The sequence below is a fragment of the Sorex fumeus genome, unplaced genomic scaffold (genome assembly GCF_029834395.1).
Source record: "Sorex fumeus unplaced genomic scaffold, SorFum_2.1 ptg000050l, whole genome shotgun sequence".
NCBI classification, from domain to species: domain Eukaryota; kingdom Metazoa; phylum Chordata; class Mammalia; order Eulipotyphla; family Soricidae; genus Sorex; species Sorex fumeus.
Window position 1 is genome coordinate 9,088,607 of NW_026606107.1, and position 12,339 is coordinate 9,100,945.

General features: G+C 34.2%; 1 protein-coding gene across 3 annotated transcripts in view; it reads right to left on the reverse strand.

Moving 5' to 3' along the window:
- Positions 1–3,385: 3,385 nt before the first annotated feature.
- Positions 3,386–12,339, reverse strand: part of DIAPH2 (diaphanous related formin 2) — a 760,781-nt gene continuing 751,827 nt past the window's right edge. The window contains exon 28 of one of the 3 annotated variants that reach the window (XM_056124107.1): positions 3,386–6,744. In XM_056124107.1, coding sequence (XP_055980082.1) covers positions 6,677–6,744 — 68 coding nt within the window. In that variant the 3' untranslated portion in view covers positions 3,386–6,676. The remainder of the gene's footprint in view (positions 6,745–12,339) is intronic. The other 2 variants (XM_056124108.1, XM_056124106.1) reach the window with 2 other exon arrangements.

Below are 12,339 nucleotides of genomic sequence, written 5' to 3' on the forward strand. Positions count from 1 at the left end.
TTTCATGAACCTTACATTATAGTGAAACTGAATTGTTCAATATTCCCTGTATATGCACCAAGATGTTAAACGTTCATATCAGTTCATGCCTCTCTACCCTCCTTAAAAAGATGTTAAGTTACACACAAACACACACAGAGAACAAAACAAAAACAAAACAAACAAAAAAAACTCCCCCCAAATATCATTTATCTAGTTCATTGATGTATGCTCAGAACATTGTAGTTGGTACCTTGTCTGTACTATGCTTTTGGTATTTATTTCTTTCCACCTTTGATTGCAGTGTTGTTTGTAATGTCCATCTTTTAATAGACTGAAATATTTGTGGGTAGGAACTCTGCTTAATTCATAATTGTTTTCAGAAAAGTGGTGTCAACAAAATAGGCACTCAGTGACTATAATAGCCATACGTTGTGGCTTGGGTGTAAGAAAGTCTGTAGCACAGTAAGGCAAGTGAAGGTATTATTATTTTTAATAATCATTAATTTTATTGTGCTTTGCTCTTAAACTTAAAAATGAGGTTATTTTGTCTGACTCTTTAGTTAACCAAAAATATGAGAAATAACATTTGTATTGTTGAATTTCTATTAGCCCAGAACTGATGAGTCATTTTTCTTCTAATGGATACTAACTACAATAGCATTTTATTTGTGGCTATTAAGAGATGTTAAGCATGTTAAAATTGTCAATAAATATATCTTTAGCTATAGCTTTCTTATTATCATGGATTCAAAGCATACAACATGTTACATGCACTGAAAATTTCTACTTTCCTTTGAACTTTAGCATTAAGCTCAAATTCACCTAATAATGGATACTAAGAATTTCAGATCCCATACTAAGAAAATTTCCTGCTTGCATCTCTGGGCAAGAAAATAAAACAATGGGTTTTATTCCTGAACAAATCATTCCAAGCCAAATTATGGTCTTACCAGGTAATCTGGTATAAAGTATAGAAGTTGTTTCATATAGACCTTGTCCAGCAGTCTCTCTTTCAGTTGGTCTACCTATATTTTTGAAAGTTCTTAAGAACATAATTATCTACAATTATCAGCTACATCATATTTTTAACCATCTGAGCATAGCGTTTGCTTTTATTTTATAATCAAGACAAAAAATAAGTTTCTGTGAGAAAAAACAGGTCTTTTATAGAATGTAAATCACCCTGAATTTTCTGGAATTCACCATTCTGACAAGCAGTGGTTTAAAGTCTTTAAAAATATTACAATTCCACAGATATGTTCATCTTTAAATATATACTACAATCTCCACCTGATCAAGTTTTATTAAAATATACACACTTTAGTTGAAGTTTCTCTTTCCAGAACACTCTTACATGCTATTTCAGTTTGTTACTTTAAGTCACCTTCAATGGAATCCTCATATACAGCAAAGTATTTAACATATTTTAATTTTATTGAATAAGTTAGTATGCATTACATCTACATTATAAATCATTATTTGTCCAGCAAAGAGACAGTTGTTCATTTCAAGGCAAAATAAAAACCTGAATCCAAAGTTCTACTTCTACTGAAATATTTCTAGATGTCTTGGTATGGGCCTAGTCTTCTCCAAGACCCATTCAAAGCAGGCTTTGTTGTCACCTCTCTCTTCAACTGAGAATTCACCATATCTAAAATGCATTTATAAAGAATCTTTCAGCTTTAGAGGTAGTTTTATGCCTGCACTATGAATCACAGAATACATTTTGTCAAAACATCCATAAGAAGGGCAAAAGAGATACATAAGAATTCAGAGTTAGAAATAATTGTTTCTTATTTTTAAGCTAGTTACAGTAGCAAATGTATAAACTGAACTTTAGAACAGCAGTGTTTAGCCATTTAACATCAAAAACATGCAATTGATTGTTACAATTACTTTTAGAGAACACTTAAATTTGATTTAATATGATGGATACCTTTTAAAAAGTAAAAACTATTTTTATGTACAGTGACTAGTGTTGTGAACTGAATACTGACTCCCCAAAGATATGTGCATGTCTTCATTGCTAGAACCTTATTTGTAAAAAGAACTTTGCCAATGTCATGAATTTAAGGATCTTGAGGCGAGGTAATTATTATGAATAAGTCTAGAAGCCCATAAGTGCCAATTTAAGTGCCTTATAAGATGGAGACAGAGGCTGATTATATATCTATACATCAGAAGGGAAGAAAGATAAGATAAAGACCAAGCACAAGGAGATTTGGCCACAAGCAATGGAATGATGAGTGACAAAGAAACTGTAAGAGGCAGGAAGAGAATTTCCCCTAGAGACTTTGGAGGAAGTATAGCCTTGCCAATACCTCAATTTCGCGGTCTGTACTCTAAAATAAGAGAATAAATTTTGGTTACATTTAGCTACTATGTGTGGAATAGTCTGTTACAGCAACCCCAGTAACCAAAAAGAGATCTAGGAATTTGGAAGTCAGGTGCTACTATTATAGATATCTGTGTGGAAGTGATTATGGAACTGGATGATGAGTAAGAACAGGAAAAATTATAGATATATAATAGAAAAATCATAAATTGTCTTAAATAGACTATTGGTAGAAAGAAATTAAAGATGTTTATAAGGAGGGACTGCTCAGAAGAAACCAAAGAATATTTTATTATAAACTAGAGGAAAGAAGGTTCATATAGTGGCAAAAAAAAGTCCCACCACCCAAACACACACACACACACACACACACACATAATAAAAATGTAAAGTGGTAAAAAAACAAAAAACTTAATTGTCTGCAAAAGTTCATTGAAAGTAGAAATTAAGTGATTATCTTGAATATTTAGCTGAGAACTTTTCAAGGAAAGTGTTAAAGGTATAACCTCGCCTGATGATTCTGGAAGGTTTTAGTCTATTTATATTGCGAAAGGTGCTATGATTGTGTTTCACTGGTAAGATAGTGTGTGTGGAGATGAGGTTAAGAATCTGGTTGGTCAACCTTTGTTAGTGCTAAGGGGATTAGTTATTTGCTAAAAGATCCACACACAAAAGAGCTCAGAAAAAGACATGGGGTTATTACACAAATATCTCTGAGAACACTCTTGTTTGAACTGAATTAATATGAAACACTTCAGAAGCCCTCGAAAAATTTGAGAATCTTATAACAGCAGAAATTTCAGTTTGGTCTGTAAAGGACAAAAACAGGTCACAACTAGAGGTTGTCAGGTAGCCAAATTTTTATAGGCAGAAAAGTGACTGATAAAGCTGCAGGTATGTGCAGAGCTTCAGGTACTGAAGTAAAGGCCCAAACACAGAAATAGAGGCACATAAACTTGGTGGGACACACAGGTAGACTACAGTAGATTTAAAATCATCTCTCCTAAAATTCACATTCTAATCCCTAGAATCTGACTAATATCATATTTAGAAAAGACTCTTGGTGCTGGGGCTAGAGCAATAGCACAGTGGGTAGGGCGTTTGCCTTGCACGCCGCCAACCTGGGTTTGATTCCCAGCATCCCACATGGTCTGCTAAGTACTGCCAGGAGTTATTACTGAGTGCAGAGCCAGGAGTAACCCCTGTGCATCGCTGGGTGTGACCCAAAAAGAAAAAAAAAGACTCTTGGTGCCAGAGCAATAGTACAGAGGGTCGGGCACTTGCCTTGCATGCTGCTGGCCCAGATTGGATCTCCTGCATCCCATTTGGCCCCCTAAACACCACAAGGAGCGATTCCTGAGTGCAGAGTCAGGATTAACCCCTGAGCATCACTGGGGTGATTCCCAAACAAACAAACAAAAAACAAAACGAAACAAAACACCATAGAGTTGAGGATTTTGAGATAAAATTATTCTAGATTATCTGGGGGCCTTAAGAGCCAATATATGTCACTGTCCTCCCATTGTTCATCGATTTGCTCAAGCGGGCCCAGTAACGTCTCCATTGTGATAATTGTTACCGTGTTTGGCATATCAAATATGTCACGGGGAGCTTGCCACGCTTTGCCGTGTGGGCAAGATACTCTCAGTAGCTTGCTGGGCTCTCCGAGAGGGACGAAGGAATTGAACTCAGATTGGCCACGTTGGCCGCTTGTAAGGAAAACGCCCTACCCGGTGTGCTATCACTGCAGCCCAAGAGCCAATATAAATTCCCTTAAAAGAGAAAGGCAGAAAGAAATTCCAAACACAGAAGAGAAAGCGTTGTGAAGATACAGAAGGATGTATTGGCATAACCTAGTGGATGTCAATAGCCACTAGTAGTTAAAAGAGGACAGGAAGATTCTCCTCTAGTCTGTGGAGGAAAAACGGCCTGTGATATTTGACATGTGGCCACTAGAATTGTGACAAAATAAAATCCTGACATGTCCACCAAGTTCGTGGCAATGTGTTATAGCAGCCAAATTAAACTAATACAATAAGTAAACACTTGTAGGGATTTTATGTTCCTAAGAACATTCTAAGAAAAACTGAATAATTAATGCTCCTCACATATGGCAATAATAAACCTAACAAAAGCTTTTAATACAACTTGGTTCTATTCTAAAAATTTCACTTATTACATTTTGGGTGAAACTTCAGTTTAACGCACAACTAGAAATGGCTAAAGCAGGAACATTATAAATCTGGGAAGAAAATACTTTGATTATTGGAACTTCATGAAAGATCCTGAGAGGTTTTATATTTGTGAAAAGCAACGAGATTACACTAAATAGAAATATATAATTTCTTAGTAATGGTACTTCAGTTTATTTCCTCAAAACTAAAAAGTAAGGCAATTTTATATCTGTAAAAGGTGATATACATTAATATTTCTACCTTGGTCAGCTTGATATTATGTTATGGCAAATTTTCCTAAACTTTAGTCAAGGTTAATATTTCAAAATACTATTTTACTATGCCTGAAAAGCTATCAAAACACTTAAAGAGAGAAGATCTTGAGGATTTCTAAAAAGGTGTTGTGAAGTCAAAATATATATATATTTTACATAAATTATTAGACCCTAAATCTTTTCTATTGTTTTAAAAAAGTGTGAGAAATTGATATATTACATAAATGTTTCTGTGTTTTAAGATGGAATAAAACTGTGAAACTTTAGATACTATAACTATTTTTTATTTCTTTCATAGTTATTTCAAAGATTTTAAAAGTATAAAACACAAGCAAGAATGCACCAGAGGAAAAGTCAGCAGTTTGAATCATTCTATCATCAAATATAAAGGAAACTGTGAGTTACTGTTCACTTGTTTACATTATACCATGTGGTGATTTACCAAGTCCTAGTCATTTGTTCTTTCTTTCTAAGTGTATGTGATATATGTGGGGGAGTAGAAATACTATTTTCTACATAATAAACGTGTATTATACATCATTGTCATCTCTATAAGTTCATTCCAAACATGTTATATCACATTATTTCAATGCTAACATCACAGTCATCTGTATAAGTTCATTTTTAAACTGCATTCCAAACATGTTATATCACATTATTTCAATGCTGTTTTAATAATAGGCAAATATGGTTAGCTTTTCCCCCCTCACATATTTAAGAAAAATGAAGAGAATGTCTTTCCTTCTAGAGTGATTTTGGCAATATCATCTTAATTTGCTAGCACAAGGTAAATAGAATGATGATTGAGGAATTCACTTAGTCACTAGGACATGGAATTACTGTAGCAGGAACTATACTTGTACACATGTCGTTCCTTTTCTTTTTCAGGTCGCCAAAGCAAAATTGGAAAGGAGAGTAAAAATAAAGATAAAACAATTGACCTTTCAGACACTTTTCTATTGCTGCCTGTAGAGATAAAAATTTTCTCTCTCAGGTTTTATAGAATTCTATTCTCTGCCTTCAAGAGGGTCATGGAAGAAAGAATCAAGAAAGAGAAGAAATAAAGCACAGAGAATAAGAATCAATTTTTACCTTTAACAATATAAGGATAATTAAATTTTCAGGGTTATCCTAAGCATAAACATTAAAATATAATGGTTTTTTCAAAAATAGCCATATAAAGTATTTGTATAAAGTAGATGTAAGTGCATATTTAGAAAACACTTTTTAAAATAAAGTTTTAATCACTTTTTCTAACTGGATTGTTAAACTTTGGTTTTACTTTTAGCAATAAGTGCTTGCAATATCATGCTGAACTCTAGATTAATAAATTTAATTTCAGCCAAAGCAGATGAATCCATCAGCTGTCACTTCAAATAAGATTTTAAACAACTTGACAGAGGTAAAGCAATACTTTTTTGAGTTTCTAAAATAGGGTCTCTTACAGAGCATGCAATACTAGCATTTCTCCAGAGCACAAACATGCATATTTTCATTGACCTTTTCCTTTTTATGTAACAGATACCAGAAGCAAATACTGGATTGATTTCTTTCCATCTATTTTGTAGGGGTAAGCTGCAAATTTAAGTAACATTATAAATTTCTGACAGTAAAAATTTCGAAAGCCTTTAAATGCTTCCATTTCTTACATTTTTTCTTATCACGATCAGGTCACAATAACAAAGTATACATCTTTACACAAAATGAAACACACTTTATAATTCTGGTAATTGTGTTCACATAGAATTGTGGGAAGAGTCTTATAATAACTGGAGAAATGCACACGCTCTCATCCAGTTTAGCTTGATATTTGCAGAAATGCACTTATTTCCTCTTCATTCCTTATTTTGTTCTTCATAAACTATGATTTTGTTTACTTAAATATTTTCATATTCTTTGGCATCAGGAAATCACTTAGATGAGACGGCTCCATTGTGACGAGAGCGAGACCTTTCTAATGGTGGTACTCGTCTGTTATCTGTAAGACAAAAAAATGAAACTCATGAGGTTTATAGCTTGATTATTACACACTGTTAGGCACAGACAGGATTTCAAACAGTTCTACAAAATCACTTAAAATGGATATTAATATGTAAATAAGTAACAACAACACTGATCTAAAACATTTCCCTTATAGCTGTCAAGTTGAGTTCACAATTTCTGCAATCAGTACAATGTCTTTTCTAAGGAAGCAAAGACAGAGTGACAAAACAAGTGGAAGGATTCTCCAGAGCACAATCCCCTTGAAAATAGCAGGTGACACCAAAGTTTCATGATAAAGATGTCTAATAGAAAGAATCTATGTTCATGGCCTATAGTTGAAAAATACTTCAATTCCACAGAAGTATTTGCAGGCTACCTTTAGAGGACCTAAGAATGGGCAGAAAAGAATTTTTATTATTTATGACTGCACTATGTGGTCATCAAACTGGCTATTAGGTCTGCTTTATTGTAAGGTGTAAATAAAATCATTGTATTATATAATCATTATGGGAGTGAGTAAAGAATAGCTCCCATTTCCAAGAGGAAAAAAGAATAACTGTAGGGCTAGGAGATAGGGCTGGAACATATATTTTGCATGTGGATTCTCAGGTTTTATCTTTAGCACTGCTTGGGCACCTCCCCACCCAGTACCCCTATGAGCAATCCGCAGAATACCAAGCTAGAAGTGGCTCCCCCAACTCTCAGCAACTCTGGGTGATATATATTATATATATATATATATATATAGAGAGAGAGAGAGAGAGAGAGAGAGAGAGAGAGAGAGAATTACCTGCACAGAGCATGGCAAAGTTTTGTAAGCTGCAGAAAATTTGAAAGTTGATGAAAATAATGATATCATCAACTGTCTCTGCTCAGCTTAAATATAATTGTGTAGGTGAAACTTCCTTTATGACCAAAGCATATTATACACCCAATGTAGAATGAAACTATGTCCCTAGGAATAATTCCAGCACCCAGTGATTATATAAATGCTAACATTATATATTCCTTAATTATTATCTCTGCTTTTTGAATGAAGGTTACACAACAAATCAGTGTAATGATGGGGTATTATAGCACAAAGAGAATGCTCAAATGTCAGACCTGCTTTGTACACAGGTAGATGTTAATGGTCTCCTAAATTACTGCTTCCTCCCTAAGATGGTAATACCCCTAAATATATCCAGTCTTGGTCACCATATCATGGTGGGTATGGACTGTGAGAAGTACTGTAGTTTTGCAATGTATCTTTATAGATTCCTGGTACTTTGTGGTATAAAGTGTGTATATTTACTTGAGATAATATATACAAATTTGTTAATAAATGGTTTTCCATGATAATTTGCCCGCTATTTTGGAAAGCAAAGACAGAAGATGTTAACGAATAAAAAGCTGCCTACATTTGTATATTTTTTGGGCATATTGTGTAATGATGAAATATTGGAAAACATTTCATCAGAGGGTTGGTAAATATTGCTTGCCATATTCTTATTCCTTTTTCTTAGTACCTGAGGTAACACAGAAAATAAGGAAGAGAGAGGGATAGTTTAATATATAATCATGGTTAAAAACTGTATTAAATTATTCTAGATTCTATTGTTGGTAAACACAAGAACCAATGTAGTAGTGAAGCCTGTCAGTCCCAAGATGTACTTTCCACATCCACAATAGTTGGGTATGCATATCCATATCCTCACAGATTTTCTTAGTTATCAAAGTCTAGTCTTCAAAGTGGGTTGGAGCAATATCATAGCGGGTAGGGGGTTTGCCTTGCACACGGCCGACCCGGGTTCGATTCCTCCAACCTTCTTGGAGAGCCTGGAAAGCTACCGAGAGTATCCCGCCTGCACGGCAGAGCCTGGCAAGCTCCCTGTGGCGTATTCGATAAGCCAAAAACAGTAACAACAAGTCTCACAATGGGGAGATGTTACTGGTGCCCACTTGAGCAAATCGATGAACAATGGGAAGACAGTGCTACAGAGCTACAGTGCTACAGTCTTTGAAGTATTCCTTACGTGAAGGTGACCTTATTCTGGTATTACACAGAGAAAAGTGATATAGTATGAAAGTTGAAGAAAGAACAAAGTTATATTAAAATATACATTCTATATGGAAAAGCCAGCCAAAGCAAAACAATATTCCAATCTGTCACCAAAAGATAATATAAGTACATGGCCCAGTTTTTACAAGCTTCTGAACATTCTGAGTATCAGGGAAGCCAGCTCAAACCAACGTAAAAGCTTTTCCTACTGTCAGAAGAGCAAGAAGCTTTATGTTTTTTTCTGAGCATAAATTGATTTGGCATTCATCTCAAAGCTTCCCCAAATGAATCCTGCAATGAATGAATTAAGCCTGCTATTGTACTGCTCTAAAATTCATTCATGCAATCATTAATTTAGCAACTATGTACAAAGTAGATCTTCCATGAAATATCCAAATGCCACAAGGTTTTAGACACATAACTAAATTACATCACTACATTAGTAATTTCCTTCTTACTGAAAGCATAGTCAAGTGAAATAACCAGAATGAACACATCATACATAAAGTTTAAAAGTAATACAAGAAACAGAACAAAGGACTCAAACTTGATGCATGTAACTTGGAAATATGTAAATTAATTCTCTAACAAAACTGTGTATGCTAAAAGTGTAACACTGTATCTTATGTGTTCCATGAGTTAGTTAAATTGGTTTTAAAAACTGTGATACAAAAGGCCAAGTTCATTATTCTTTTTCCCCAGGCTAGGTGTCCATCTGTTGTCTATGAAAGACCTGTTTTCTTTCAGCTATTTCATAGGCCTGCAGATGTATCCATGTTGAATTAATGTAATGCACTAGCTCCTCCTGGCAAGGTAACATAAAATAAATATGTGCCCAGTATCTACAGCTCTCTGTGTCAAACAGTATTCCCTTTTAATGCAAATTAGTTGGCCAAAAACATAGTAAAAGAAAAACTTTATAATTTACTGCAAGCTTTATTTTCTCCAAAGGTCTTCAAAGTGATGGTGTGGCAGATTGACCATCAATGGGTACACAGTGTTTCCAGCAAAGCAAATGGAGATCTGGGTCTAGGCAGTTTAGGCTAAAACAAAATAAAATAAACCCCCCAAAACTACCCACCACCCAAGGAAATGTTAGGCTACTTTTGAAATAGCAGCAGCTATTTGTATTCCAAACTCTAATTAAAGAATGATAATTTTAGACTATTGCACTGAAATCATCTCATAAAAAATTACTCTTTTCCCATTATATGCCAAGACTAAAAAACTGATTTGTGCAATGTTTTCCCTGTGATTTTCTGGATCATAAAATACATTCTCAAGAGGCAGAAGCGAGTGGAATTTAGCAGCTGAAATTAGGATTGGGTTTAATCCTTTGGTGGAGGACAGCCAATTAGATTCCAGTGGGTAGTAAGTATTTGAATGCCTTATGTCATTTGGGAGTTTTTAAAAATGTGTATTTTAAAATTTTTTAAAAAAATGTATACAACTGTACCTCATGGTGTTTCACTAATAAAAATTAAAATAAAATAAAATAATCAAATTGTTATATATTATCATAATATTACAACTGAATAAAATTGTTCTAAATAAAAAATGTGTTGTATGAAAAGTGACTAATATATTTGAGTCAATAATTTAGTACATCCCAATTCCAAATGAGGTATTTTTTCTTGCCTTTATATATATAAATGTTATCTAGTAATTTTTTAAACTTTGGTCTGTCCCTTAGCAAAGTCTCTAGCTTTCTCTAGCTAGAGATAGCTGAGAAACATTTGTTTGTATTTCTTCTATCTCTTATTTGAATATTTTTTCACATTTATCTAAACAACCAATCATTTATTTTGTTATACAATGTGAGGATAAATTTCCACACTGATTTCTTTATTCTTATAGTCTTACAAAGAATAAACCATTTATTCCAGCATACTTTGTTGAATAATAGTGAATTTCTATAATAATTTCTTATACCTTCTTTATGTGCTTTTATTTCTACCTCACTGACCAAAGTATTTCTCCAAGCATTTTTGTATCAATACTTCGTATTTTATTATTTCAATTTCACCCTATGTTTTACTATTTGTTGGAGACAGTCTTCTTCAATTTACATTTTTATTTCAAATGTGTATTTTATGGTACTTTTTCAAACTTTACGTCATGCTATAATCAAATAACCATTAGAAGACATCACAGTTTGACAAACAAACTCAATAAGTACTAAGTTATCCAATTAAGGCTTAACTAAAGTCTATTTGTTGAGAGCCAATGAATCAAGTGTTTCTAAAATCCCTAGTGACATCTTTAACTCTTCTCTTCAGGTCCTCCATTTTCTCAATGACTTAACAAGCCTCTTCTCTTGACTTTGGACCATGGGAAATATAGCAGAATTCATCATTATGAAAAAGAGTGCACCAATTCTACCTAGAAAACTTTTAAATATACTTATTCTCATCATTTTTATTTCTCAAAGATTTAGAAACTTGTAATTAAATTTAAAGTATGTTGACTACTAATAAAGATCACTGCTTATAGTTTAAACTATATTTTCCCTTGCTTCGTGTTTTGTATATTGGGCCTCCACTAAATGGAGTACATTCTTTACACAGCGTAGAATTCTTTTGTTAAAACAGAACTATTGAATCTGTTGGATGCTGTGGAAAAATGTATTTCTAGAAAAGTCAATTACCTTCACATAACAATTACATTCTTCTTCTCCTGTTCTAATATCAATGACAGTGCACTATTCTTTTTTTCTTTTTGAACTTTTTTTTTTATTAGTGAAACACCATGAGGTACAGTTGTAGATTTACAATTTTTTGTGCTTGGGTTTGATTATACAATGATCAGATACCCATCCCTCCACCAGTGCCCATTTTTCACCACCATGGATAATATCCCCCCCACCCCCATCCCCCCATCCCCCCTGCCTCTGTGGCAGGGCAATCCCCTGTGTTCTCTCTCTCCTTTTGGGTGTTGTGGTCTGCAAAGGAGGCATTGAGTGGCAAACATGTTCAGTCCATAGTCCACTTTCGACATGCATCTCCCCTCCCTCCTGGGAGGGACCTCCAAACACCCTTTATTTGGTGTTCCCTTCTCTATCTGAGCTGCCCTTTCCTCTAGAATGCTCAACTGGCCACTAAGCTATGGAGTAATCCTCCTGGTGCTGATCTCAGCTATTCTTGGGTATTAATCTCCTATTTTGTTACTTTATATCCCCCAGATGAATGCAATCTTTCTATGTCTATCCCTCTCTTTCTGACTCATTTCGCTTAGCATGATACTTTCCATGTTGTACCACTTGTATGTAAATTTCATGACTTCATCTTTTCTAAGAGCTACATAGAACTCCATTGTGTAGATGTACCAAAGTTTCTTTAACCAGTCATGACAGTGCACTATTCTTAAAACTAGAAAAGGGTAGTAGCATGAAGCATACATACTTCATTGCATACAAATAAAGTCATACAAATGAAGCAGAAACCCAGATTACAATGGTTGTTCAAGTTGGCAGAACAGATGAAAGCTATATAAATGATGATGGTAATGGAAAACAATAATGTTAAAGTAGTTCAGATGCTACTGCGTCTA